Source organism: Vipera ursinii (genome assembly GCF_947247035.1).
Source record: "Vipera ursinii genome assembly, chromosome: 5".
Classification (NCBI taxonomy): Eukaryota; Metazoa; Chordata; class Lepidosauria; order Squamata; family Viperidae; genus Vipera; species Vipera ursinii.
The window spans coordinates 90699407-90713183 of NC_139518.1; the positions used below are offsets into that span (position 1 = coordinate 90699407).

The window sequence follows — 13777 nt, forward strand, 5'->3', positions numbered from 1 at the left end:
GGGCTAGTACTATCCCTGGCATCTCTCTTTCGGCTGTGCTCTTTTCCCTTCTGCAGCTGCCGGAGGCCGTCCAGGAACTGAGGGTTTGCGTAGGGAAAAAGGAGCGCTCGGGTCCGCCACAAGGAAGGTGGAAGAGCTTATCCAACATCCTTTAGGAAACAGAAAGCTTGGTGGTTCGCCTTGGCTTCCAGAAGACGCAGCCGTCCGAGCGACAGCGCAAGAGGCGCGCCGCCTGGAAGCGCGGCCCGGACGACGGTCCCGCCCCCACCAGCCTTTGCCTTCGAGTTCTGCGACTTCTGGGTGCTGTCGGTCGCCGTAAGCGGCGTCTGTTCCGGCGTGCTCTTGGATGACGTGGCGGAGACGGCGGAAGCGGCGGCTCCTTTCCTCGGTGACGGCGGCGGCGACGACAACGGGATGGCGCCGGCCGGGTTCCTGTGGTGCGTGGTGGCCTTGTTGGTTTTGCAGGGCCGGGCCGACGAGCATGACCACACGGTGAGGGGGTAGCGCGCCCGAGGCCACGGGGACAGATGGGCCTGCTTTTTCTTCTTCCCTCATCCTTCGGCGACGGCTCCCCTGCCCGGTGCGGGTGCGTCTTTGCGCGGCGTTGCAGAGGCCAGAGCCAGCACGGATCGACTCAATCGGGACGGGACGGGACGGGACGGGACGGGACGAGCCTGCGGGAGAGCAAAAAGTTGTTCCGCAGATCACTGAGAGCCGACATTATTTCAGTGAGAAGTGGTCCCTTTCCGCTGGAGGGGTGGTGGGGAAGTGATTGCGAGCGGCCTGGCCGAGTATAGCTCTCCTTTAAAGGGTATCTTTTCGTTCCGGAGAACGAAGTTCCAATAAGGCTGTCAAGAAAGGCAGCCTTTGTTCAAACAGCACTGTGGTTTTCATCATTTCTTATCTTGATGGTGACACCAGATAGTTAGAAAACAGAATCGCACCTGTTAAATTATAATCACCCTCCTTTAAAAAGTAAATTGGAGGTAATCTTCCCCAAAGCAGGCAGAAACTTTATAAAGCACACTTAACACTACAATTCAGAATAAATTCAAATAGTTAACTCTCAGAGACAGCAATGTGACTCAAGATGTTTTAGCTACCAAAAAAAAAAAAAAGTATTTCTTTGTCTCCACTTTAACCGAACCACGTTAAAGCTGATAATTAAACAGTGGGCCCTGGATGTGTTTGTATATCTTTGAACACTGACTGGTTATGGTTAACCAAGATACAATTTGCTTGTGCATTTTGGGAACCCAACCATTACATCTTATTCAGTTGATCAGGATAATTTGTTAAGAAATAACATGACTGATTTGCTTTGTTTGTGCAGATACCAACCTGTGTCATCAGATTGCTGTAATTGTATCATATGGGCTATAGTTGTAATATAGCTGCTTGATAAGATCCAAAAATAGCAAAGGGCAACCCCCCAAAAATGGGAAATAAAGATGGAAACATGAAAAAATAGCAAAGCGTACATCTTGTTTAAAATCTCAAGAAATTGCAATATTTAAATCGGGACTTCCGTGTTTGCCTCTTATTTTTCTAAAGTCTTCCATATGAGTTGTTCTCAGATAAATTAAGGTAGAAACCACTTAAAAGAAATGCAAGTAATGTAGAATATGAAATCCAAGCACTTTAAAACCAAATACCTACCTATTCCAGCAAGCCGGCCTGGCCTGATAGATTTTGGGGTTTCATTTGTTTTACTATTGCTTTACTGTATACTTACCTTGCTCTGTACACCGCCCCGAGTCCTTCGGGAGAAGGGCGGTATATAAAACAAACAAATAAATAAATAAATAACGTAGTTGGTATAAACCAAACATAATTATAAAAATAGCTTTTTAAAAGTGGCACCTGCAAATTTTGTTGAAAGCAGTAGAAACTTGTCAAATGGGATAACAGTGATGAATAATACTGAGCATAAATGCGATCAGGTTTAGTGTCACTTCAGAAAACTCTCTTTCCTTGAATTATTGGTGGGTTCAAGCATAACACCAAGCCAGGAATGTCAAACTCGTGAACGTGGCACGACGTATGATAACTTTTTCCCCATTGCCGGCAATGGGGAAGAGATGCGGTTTCGTTGTGATGCATTCGGCCCGCGGTCTGGCAGTTTGACATGCATGCACTTAGCCATAAACCAGTGGTAAGGCTCTACTTTTTTAAAAGGGGGGAAATAGTGTTGGGCAATGGATATTAGCAGTGTAAGATACAAATGGGTGAAATTTTAAAGCATTTAATTTTCAGAAATTTTTGAAATTGAGTTGCTGCTTTAGACATATTAAACCTTATCTGAAAACTTGCCCCTCAGTTTTCTGCTGGCAAACTATGAAATGTGCATCACTGATTTTAAGGATTTCCCAAAGATTGTTAGTGGTGCAATCCAAGTATGCTCCAGAAGGCAGCAGAAAAAAGGGCATTTAAGGAATTGCATGAGGGCTATGCATTACCCACTTCTGCCACCAGTGCTTTACATAGTAGCTAGATTTGCATTATGGCTTAGTTATACACCTGTCCTTGTAATGTCACTCAAAAGTCATCAGTGCTAAAACTAAGATAGTGAGTACATAGTATAACCTCTTACTGGCTATTCCCTTGAAAGTTAGTGTTTGCAATATTTCTGCACTACACACCAAGTATTAATAAAAGGCACTGCTGCTTTGAGAAACTGCCATTATACATACAGTAAGTAGTATATAAAAACTAAGGGACTGAATGCAAGGGCATTGTGCCAGCAGGCAGAAAAGGACAAAGCTGTTACACAAATGATCAAAACTTTGGAAAGATGGGAGATCATTACAATATTGAGAATAAAGTTTGAGAATAGAAGTAATTACCCATGGAAATTACATAAAAACTTGTGCAGAAATATGCTGCTAGATTTGATTGTGAATTCTTCTGCATGAAAATGTATACAGGTAGTCCTCAACTTACTACCATTTGTTCTGCAACTGTTCAAAGTTACAATGGCATTGAGAAAATTGACTTTCAGCTGAACCTCATACAACCATCATTTTGGTCACTTGATCAAAATTACAGGTGCTTGGCCACCAGCTTCTATTTATGATGGTTGCAGTGTCCCTGAGTCATAGTACCTCTGCTACTACAGTGGGACAAAAAAGTATTTAGTCAGCCACCAATTGTGCAAGTTCTCCCACTTAAAAAGATGAGAGAGGCCTGTAATTTTCATCATAGGTATACCTCAACTATGAGAGACAAAATGGGGGGAAAGAATCCAGGAAATCACATTGTAGGATTTCTAATGAATTAATTCGTACATTTCTCAGTAAAATAAGTATTTGGTCACCTACAAACAAGCAAGATTTCTGGCTCTCACAGACCTGTAACTTCTTTAAGAGGCTCCTCTGTTCTCCACTCGTTACCTGTATGAATGGCACCTGGTTGAACTTGTTATCAGTATAAAAGACACCAGTCCACAACCTCAAACAGTCACACTATAGCCAAGACCAAAGAGCTGTCGAAGGACACCAGAAACAAAATTGTAGACCTGCACCATGCTGGGAAGACTGAATTTGCAATAGGCAAGCAGCTTGGTGTGAAGAAATCAACTGTGGGAGCAATTATTAGAAAATGGAAGACATACAAGACTACTGATAATCTCCCTTGTTCTGGGGCTCCACGCAAGATCTCACCCCGTGGGGTCAAAATGATCACAAGAACGGTGAGCAAAAATCCCAGAACCACACGGGGGGACCTAGTGAATGACCTGCAGAGAGCTGGGGCCAAAGTAACAAAGGCTACCATCAGTAACACACTACGCCACCAGGGACACAAATCCTGCAGTGCCAGACGTGTCCCCCTGCTTAAGCCAATACATGTCCGGGCCCGTCTGAAGTTTGCTAGAGAGCATTTGGATGATCCAGAACAGGATTGGGAGAATGTCATATGGTCAGATGAAACCAAAGTAGAACTTTTTGGTAAAAACTCGTGTTTGGAGGAGAACGAATGCTGAGTTGCATCCAAAGAACACCATACCTACTGTGAAGCATGGGGGTGGAAACATCATGCTTTGGGGCTGTTTTTCTGCAAAGGGACCAGGACGACTGATCCGTGTAAAGGAAAGAATGAATGGGGCCATGTATCGTGAGATTTTGAGTGAAAACCTTCCATCAGCAAGGGCATTGAAGATGAAACGTGGCTGGGTCTTTCAGCATGACAATGATCCCAAACACACCGCCCGGGCAACGAAGGAGTGGCTTCATAAGAAGTATTTCAAGGTCCTGGAGTGGCCTAGCCAGTCTCCAGATCTCAACCCCATAGAAAACCTTTGGAGGGAGTTGAAAGTCCGTGTTGCCCAGTGACAGCCCCAAAACATCACTGCTCTAGAGGAGATCTGCATGGAGGAATGGGCCAAAATACCAGCAACAGTGTGTGCAAACCTTGTGAAGACTTACAGAAAACGTTTGACCTCAGTCATTGCCAACAAAGAATATATAACAAAGTATTGAGATGAACTTTTGTTATTGACCAAATATTTATTTTCCACCATAATTTGCAAATAAATTAGTTAGAAATCCTACAATGTGATTTCCTGGATTCTTTCCCCCCATTTTGTCTCTCATAGTTGAGGTATACCTATGATGAAAATTACAGGCCTCTCTCATCTTTTTAAGTGGGAGAATTTGCACAATTGGTGGCTGACTAAATACTTTTTTGTCCCACTGTATGTACTACGTATGTATATACTAGGCACCAGATCTTTGTTGGGCCTTAAAATGGCTCTGATGATCCAACATGTAAAATTGAAAGGTTTTGTAATGATTGACGTCTCACACTAACTTTATTGAAATGCTATGAAGTTTGAGCCATTTTAAAAAAATAGGCACAGGTATATGTTTAATGCATAGTATTAAAAATCCAGTTATGTGTTCTATTTCTAGAAATCCAAAACAGCTCAAAAGATTGGAATTCTGGATTCAATGTTTTCTGCTCTGTAAAGATATTGCATTTTTCCAGTAACATATAATGAAATTGCTGTCCTGTACTATACTTAATAGTTTCGTATCTAAACAAGACAGCAAATTAATGTTATAAAATGGTCTGTTTGGGTAACCTATAGCAATAATCATAAGCTATTAATATTCTATATCTTTGGGGATTATATCTTGGCTATGTGGATAGTTTTCCAGACCACTCTAAAATGACCATTATTTTTTTTTAAATAATATTAAATCATTTGGCTACAACCTGGGAGAGTCCCAAATTGGTCACAAAGCCAGATGGGTAGCCCTGGGCTAGTCATTTTCTCTCAGCCCTAGGAACGTGGCAATGGCAAACAACTTCTGAAAAATCTTGCCAAGAAAACTGCTGGGACTGGTCCAGACAGTCTCTAGAACTCAAAAACTGTCTTGAAGTCATTGAATGAATGAAGGGCTTACAGCATAGATTTTGAGTATTTTCCATCTCAGAAATTATTAGCAGTTTTCAGCAAAAGTTGTTCAAGTGACTTTAGTATTCACCAAAAGGCAAATAGAAGGCTCCATGTAGCCCTGCCCTTTACATTGAATAGTACGTATGACTGCAAGCTATATATGTTATTGTTAAAATAGTAGCATTGGAAATAGTTCTACATTTCTGTCTTCCTTTTTGACAATTTGTCAAAAAGTGAAAATATTTGTTTTTTTTACCAAGTTACCATATTTGAATTTTGGGAATTGCTTTTCCAGGACATCAGGTTATTTCTCCTTCCACTATTAATTGGTAACAATTTGACTGGATACAGTAGAGATATCATGCTAAACCCTTGTGTGATTTTCTTAGTTTTAGCTTAATAGTGTTTTGTGTGAATCTAGACATTGTGCTTTATAAAGCTCAGTTCTTTATTATGTCCACAAAATTTTCTCTGAAGCAATAGAAAAAATGGCAATAGAATAAATAGCTTCTTCTGAGCTATTTATTCAGCTTTCCTGACTTAATGTATAGCAGTGAGATTTCCTTGTGATTTTCCACTTAGTGACTATGGCACTTAGCAACTAAGTTGGCGGTCCAAGTTGTGGTTGCTAAATTATGACTACCTGTAGCACTTTTACTTTCCCTGCCAAAATGCAGATGGTAATCACATTACTCTTTTTTAATGGTACGATTTCTGGGGATGGCATGCAAACCAGGAGTTGCCTGTCAATATTTTAAAGCATGTTCCTCATATTTCGCTCTGAAAATTTGTTTCATTCTAAACAGTGTGCCTATTGATAATTCTTTCTTTTAAAATATGGTTTCTTTTCAGTACCAAGATAAAGAAGAAGTTGTTTTATGGATGAATACTGTAGGACCATATCACAATCGCCAGGAAACATACAAATACTTCTCTCTCCCTTTTTGTGGTGGATCTAAAAAAAGCATTGATCACTACCATGAAACTCTTGGGGAAGCACTTCAAGGAGTTGAACTAGAGTTCAGCGGTTTGGATATTAAATTTAAAGGTAAAATAACCATAAGTCATGATTGCTGGTGTTTTAAAAATTACTTCTATTTGTTTAACAGGAAAACCTTTGTCCAGATAATTTAAATTTATTAGTTTTAAAAGATATTTGAAGAGTGAAAACAGAAAAATAGACAAAAAAGGAAAATATATTAAAGATTTTAAAACATGAAATATATAACATAATAAAATGAATGAGAGAGCCTGTTTGGTATAACGGTTAAAACACTGCCTAAAAACTGGGAAACTATGAGTTCTAGTTCCACTTTAGGCATGAAGCCAGTTTGATGACCTTGGGTGAGTCCCTTTCTCTCAGCCCTAGCAAGAAGGCAGTGGCAAGTCACTTCTGAAAAACCTTACCAAGAATACTGCAGGGACTTGTTGGGGCAGTCACCAAGAATTGGACATACTTGAAGAAATTTTTTTTTTGTGAGCTCCCAGTAGATATGAAAGAATGATTTAGTTGATTAGCAATAGCAATAGCACTTCAACTTATATATTCCTTCATTGTGCTTTGCAGCCCTCTATAAGCTGTTTATGGAGTCAGCATATTGCCCCAAATAATCTTGGGTTCTCATTTTACCAAACGTGGAAGGCTGAATCAACCTTATACTGGTCAAGATTGAACTGGCAGTTGGCACAGTTAGCTTGCAATAATACTGCATTCTAACCGCTGTGCCACCACAGCTGTTTATTACATTTCCTGCATTTTTAAAATATGTGTTATCCATTGCTGCTATTTCCTCTAGGTGTAATAATCACAGTAAACCTAAGATATACCTTCCATTGATATTTCCATGGTTGCATATCAATTGTCCTGTTTAAATTCTGCATTCATTGAATCATATAGTCTTTAATTGTTTAATTTCTGAATCATATTTCAGTAACATATATAAATTGAAACAGAAGTTCTGACTTTCATGGTATCAGCATTTCAAATTCTATAAAATCTATTAAGTAAGCCCACTTGTTTTTGTAGTTCAAAAGGAACTGTATTACTTATTTGGATATTGAAACCAATGAGGTATTTCTGGTTGTTCTGAAAAGATTTCATCTTTGTTTTATTAGAGATTAAATCTTGCAGCGTATTATCTTTCCATTAATAATTTTTAGCATAGTCATGAAAGTATTTAATTTTGAAGCAAGAGGAGATGAACCTGGGCCTATCCATTTTTTATATACATTTGTCCCTATGTTTAATAATCTATTTATAATTTAATTCTATATTAAATCAGAGATATTTGAGCAGGGTTTCTGGAAGTCCTCTTTCTAAAGAAGTAGTTCAACCATATGAGGATATACCGTATATACTTGAGTATAAGCCGAATTTTTCAGCCCACTTTTTGGGCTGAAAAACTCCACTTCGGCTTATACTCCAGTGAACAAAAAAAAAGAACTGTCCCTTCGTTCGGAACAGGCTGCTGAGAGAAGGGAGCGGCAGAGCCTTGCAGAGCTGGCGGCAGTCCAGCGTTGTTTCTCCCCCTCGTGCGTGCGTGTGTGTGTCAGACCCACAGGAATGGCTGGTAGGGAAGCGGCATTCCGGCATTCCCCCCCTTCCTGTGTGTCGAGCCCACGGGGCTTGACACACAGAGAAACGCAAATGCCGGACTGCCGCCACCTTTACTAGCCATTCCTGCGGGTCTGACACACACACACACACGCCGCCGGGCTCGGCTCCTCGGCAGGAGGGGCAGCCCCCGCCGCGCCCCCCTCCCCTCCCGGCCCGCCGCGCCGCCGCCGCTTCCTCCGTGCAAGTCGGGGGGGCTTGCGGGGCAAAGGCACCGGCCAGGGGGCAGGCAGGGCGGGAGGGCAGCCGCGCAGCTCAGCGCCGCCCCGAAGCCACAGCCAGCCGCCACTCCCCCCCCGCTTGCCCGCTGCCTCACCCGCGCCGCCCCAACGCCACAGCCAGCCGCCGCTTGCAGGCCTTTCCGCCTCCCTCCCCTTTGGGCAGCGCTCTGCCCGGCGCCTTCCCTCCCCCGCTCTCCGCCGCCTGGCGACGCGCACACTGGCGCAGCGGGGCTGAAAGGAAGCCGGTCCCTTCCCTTCGCTCCCCGCTTAGTGCCCGAGTCATGGCTGCTGACGGGGTGGATGAACGATCCCCTCTGCTGTCAGCGCCCAGTTCGGGCAATGTGACTCCGACGGCCCCGCCGTATTTCTCGGACAGCAGCCCGAGAGGTAAAAAAAACCCTCATCTCTCTCCCCAGCCTCGCCGCGGTTTTTCCTGCCTTCTCCTGGCACGTTGGCCCCAAACTCCCCATCGGCTTTCCCTGCGTCGCTGCCAAGTTCGAGGGGAGAAGAAGAAGAAGAGCGGGGCGTGGGGGTGGGGTGGGGGCTGACGGAGGAACGAGCGGACGAGCTTGGGCGGCGGGGCAGAATTCCGCGGGTCGCTTTCGAGGCCGCGGGAGCGAACCGTCTCCAGTTCTTCCGTTTACTCCCGGCTTTGGGCAGCTCCAGGCGCGCTGGGGAGTGAATTTGGGGGCGGAAGGGGTGCGTCTCTTTGCGCCCCCCAGGCCTCCCTAGCTGCTTTGTTGATGGCAAGGGAGAATTGGGGATCGGAGTGGGGGGCATTGGCTTGGAAGGGGGCGGGGACGCGGCTGCTGCGGAGAGGACTCCGCTGTCCTTGAGGCAAGGCTGAAGCTCCTGAGCCTTCTTCCCATTTGCCTGGCTCTCTGTGCTTCCCTCCTTTCCCTCCCCCCCCACAATTTTGCTGAATCAGGGGGCTTCTCTTGAGAAACGGGCGGAGAGAAGCCCGGCCCGGAGGGGAGGGGAGAGAGCGGAGTCGCCGGGGGCGCAGCCCACGTGGAAACAACGCTTGACTGCCACACACACACACACACACACACACACACACGAGGAGGGAAACAACGCTTGACTGCCCCCCCCACACAAAAGCGGCAAAAGCGGGGGGGGGAGAGAGAAACGCCTTGTTCTCTCGTCTCAGCGGAGACTTGTTTCGGCGGATCCAGCCTCTGTCACCCCCTTCTCTCAGCTGGGCAGCTGACAGAAAGGGGCGGCAGAAGCTGCATCCCCCGAAAGAAGTCTTCGCCGAGAAAATGGGCGCTGAGATTTTCTCGGCGAAGACTCACCTTCTCCCGTTCACCTTCAGCAGCTCCGCCAGGCCCGTCCAGTGCCCTGCTAGCAGAGCTTGACAAATGCAAAAGCTGCTTTGGTTAAACACTGGAAGGTTTAGTGATTAACCCACCCCACCCCACCCGGTCTTCTTGCTGTTTCTCCCCATCCTCACTCCTACCCACAGGGGCTCTCTGCCTCTTCTACTACTTCTTTTTCTTTCTTTTTTGCTGAGGTGTGCGTCCTCTCTCTCTCTCTCTCTCTCTCTCTCTCTCTCTCTCTCTCTCTCTCTCTCTCTCTCTCTCTCTCTCTCTCTCTCTCTGTGGTGTGTTATCTCGAACCAGATGGGATGGCAAAGTCAAATGCAAATGGGGATCTTGCAGATCTTGCCCTGCCTTTCCCCCCACGGTTACCTTCTGTTCTTGATGAGCTCACGAGTGCTCAAGGACAAAATAGGGCTGGGCAGAGCCGGCAGTTAAAAATAGGATGCAGATAAAAGGAAAGGTAAGGAGGGGTTCAGGTTGAGAGGAGAGGCTGCGTAGCCTTAGTGTAACTCCTGTGTGGGCTGACTGGGTTGCCTCCGATGGGCTCTGACAGTGGAACAGAATGGAATAGAAAATATGGAATGGATTGGAACAGAATGTAGAACAGAACAGAACAGAACAGAACAGAATAGAATAGAATAGAATAGAATAGAAATATAGAAAGAGAATAGAATAGAATAGAATAGAATAGAATAGAATAGAAATATAGAAAGTGAATGGAATAGAATAGAATAGAATAGAAATATAGAAAGTGAATAGAATAGAATAGAATAGAATAGAATAGAAATATAGAAAGTGAATAGAATAGAATAGAATAGAATAGAAATATAGAAAGTGAATGGAATAGAATAGAATAGAATAGAAATATAGAAAGTGAATAGAATAGAATAGAATAGAGAATGGTAATAAGAATAGAATAGAATAGAAATATAGAAAGTGAATAGAATAGAATAGAAATATAGAAAGTGAATGGAATAGAATAGAATAGAAATATAGAAAGTGAATAGAATAGAATAGAATAGAATAGAATAGAATAGAATAGAATAGAATAGAGCTGGAAGGGACCTTGGAGGTCTTCTAGTCCAGCCCCTTGCTCAAGCAGGAGGACCTATACCAGTGGTGGTGAACCTATGGCACGCCTGCCATAGGTGGCACTCAGAGCCCTCTCTGTTGGCACGTGCGCCACCACCGCTGCCAGCAGCAGGTCCTTGTCGGTTGGTGGACTGGAAGAAAAGGGAGGGGGAAGCATTTTACATGCGTGCATGCGTGCACGGGGCCACGAGCAGGCACATGCTGCAAAGGGGGTGGGGCTAGTGCCTGCGTGATACTCACTAGCCCAGCCCCGTTCTCACGTGGTGCGGTGCCTTGTATCTGCACCCTGCGGCGCGGCGGTTGGCATTTTTGTGCCTTGCGGTACGGTGGCCCATTTTTTGGTCCCCCTTTTTTTTCGTGCCAGAGGCGGCACTCAGAGGCGCCTCCCTGTCCCCTCCCCCGAGGGCACCAGAATGCCGATGCTGCCTTGGCACTTTGTGATAAACAAGTGGGTTTTGGCTTGCGGTTTGGGCACTCGGTCTCTAAAAGTTTCGCCACCAGTGACCGATACCATCTCAGACAGGTGAATGTCCAGTCTCTTCTTAAAAACCTCCAGTGATGGAGCACTCTTGATTTCTGGTGGCAAGCTGTTCCACTGGGCAGCTGAGAGAAAGGGGCGGCAGAAGCTGCATCCCCCGAAAGAAGTCTTCGCCGAGAAAATGGGCGCTGAGACGCCTCATTCTCTCGCTCAGCGGAGACTTCTTTCGCGAGATCCAGCCTCTGCCGTGCTGCACCGAGACAACAGCAAGCCGCCCCATTCTCTCGGCGGCTTGCCACCCCGTTCTCTCATCTCAGCAGAGACGTCTTTCGGGGGATCCAGCCTCCAGCTGCTGCATTTCCCAGCCTCGGCTTATACTCAAGTCAATAACTTTTTCCAGTTTTGGGGGGTAAAATTGGGGGTCTCGGCTTATACTTGAGTCGGCTTATACTCAAGTATATACGGGGTAATCCAATTTATAATCTTGGTCAGACAGTCAAATTGATAATAGAAGTTAACATTTGGTGCAGCTGGTATATTCTTTTTTTTTACAAATTTTATTGATTTTCTAATATTACATTCACATATTTGAAAAGCAACGTGGTGGCCGAGTAGTAGTAATTCAATTACATACAGATATCATTAATACAGAGTTCAGATTGCTACCATAAACATTTCCTCTCCCCCTTCATATGTACTGTCTTTGTAAATTAAAAGACAAGTTTTATCTTATCAATCACATAGAAAATAACTTTCTTACATATATCCATAGTTTTTACTTTACAGGTATTCTAGTTGTTTTAACATACAATCTTTTAGACAATCAATGATGTAATAGATTTTTCAGTTTTAATTTCCACTAGCATTTAAATTTAACGTTTGATATTTATCATTCCCAAGATTTTTAATATACTCCCAATTCATCTATCACCATTCCTCACAAAATGTAATATTCAAAATACACATCCCATCTACTTAACTTCTCACCCTCTATGTCAACAAATTAAGGATACAATATGATATCCTTCCTTTTTGCTAGTTTTCAGTTTTTTTAAGTAGTAATCAAAATTTATTTCAGTATTTAATACTTCCTCTCTCTTCCTGTTTGTATCTGCTATCTCTTGCTTAAACTAATAATTTTTGTTTTTAACGTTCCATATAGACCTATTACTTTCAACAATAAGTTTTTAGCTTATCTACATTATTCACCTTTACATGACCTTTATGCACAAATCAATATTCAAATTAGCTATTCGTATTTATACTGCTAAATTTTAATGACCATTTTTTTTCTTTATCTCAGTTCATAACAATGTCTTGTGTTCAATATGCACATCTTATCTATTTAAGTACATTCTGTTTTAGATTTCAATAAGATGGTCGAAACTCCATTCTTGAGTCTTATTCTGGCTTTTTTCCTTTGCCAAGTCATCTTCCATGTCCTTGTTTTTGGGTCATCGAACCAATCTTGTAATACCATGTATATTAATTGATATTGGCAAAACCATCTGGTCACCATTTTTTTGAGAGGACTTGTAGATCTAGTGGGTTGTCCCTTTTTCTTTTCCCAAGTTGTCGATGTCTTTTCTGGATTTTCAAATGTCAACATTTGTTGAATAGTATCTGTTATAGTATTTGAATATTTCATTTTTTCTATTGTATTTTGTATAGATGGTTCTTTAGTTGTAGTCAAAGTTTGGGCTTTCATATCTGGGCTGTCTTCTTGTTCCTTCCCATAGCCTCTTAGTATTTCAGTGGTTGTGGTAAGAGTTTGAATTAGTGTTTTCAACATAGAGTTTGTTACTCTTCATCTATAAGGAAATTTTGTTCCTAGTCTTCCATATCGATATTTTAGTCTAAAGGCTTTACACTTAGAAAATCCAAAAGAGAGAAAAAGTTTTTTTTTCCAGGTAAGGAACACAGAGCCTTTCACGGCTCTCAAGGTTATGTACCTTATCTATTTCCCTGGGCAGTCAGCCAGGCCCCTTTTAAAGTTTCCCTTTGAGTCCCAAAGTTATTTGAATCTTTTCAGTTTTTCTTTTTTTCTTTTATAAGAAAAAACCCAGATTTCCAATAGAAGTAGATAATGAAAAATAAAAAGTAAAAAATCTTTCAGTCCACATGCTTTGAGAAATAAAGTTCCAGTTGGGATTCAGTTACTTTTTCAACGTTTAAAACACCCCTACGTATTTTGTCACCGCTCTTTCTGGAGGGAGGGCAATAATCGCCCTTCACTCACCGCAGGGGGGACAATGCTTAGCAGCTTAAGGAGGTACAGAAAGTAATTAGGGTGTAAAAGAGGTAGATCTCACCCAGTCTCTTCCGTGCTGCTTTAAAAGTTGCCTGATGGAAAATTTGACTTTGGCTGTTCACAGCCTAGGGACAATCCTCAGTTGGTATATTCTTTTGTAGCATGAAGAATTCTGTATTTGAAAGTCTGTTATTTACTCAAATGAAGTTATTTATCTTTGTCATTCATTCAGTTTCTTAAATTGTTGATCATTTCTTCAAAACATTTTTATTGCCAATATTATTTATAGCCAAAATAAGGTTAGTTTTTTCCATTTAAAAATATCAGTCATTATTTTTCCAGATCTGCAAATAATTATTTTTGAATAAATTTTTACTGTTTTTAGCTTTATAAAT

General features: G+C 42.8%; 1 protein-coding gene across 3 annotated transcripts in view; it reads left to right on the forward strand.

Moving 5' to 3' along the window:
- Positions 1 to 347: 347 nt before the first annotated feature.
- The window catches only part of TM9SF3 (transmembrane 9 superfamily member 3), an 88404-nt gene continuing 74974 nt past the window's right edge, over positions 348 to 13777 (forward strand). The window contains exons 1-2 of one of the 3 annotated variants that reach the window (XM_083364222.1): positions 348 to 492; positions 6254 to 6449. In XM_083364222.1, coding sequence (XP_083220348.1) covers positions 415 to 492; positions 6254 to 6449 — 274 coding nt within the window. In that variant the 5' untranslated portion in view covers positions 348 to 414. Of the gene's footprint in view, positions 587 to 6253; positions 6450 to 13777 lie in introns of those variants that run through there. The other 2 variants (XM_083364223.1, XM_083364225.1) reach the window with 2 other exon arrangements.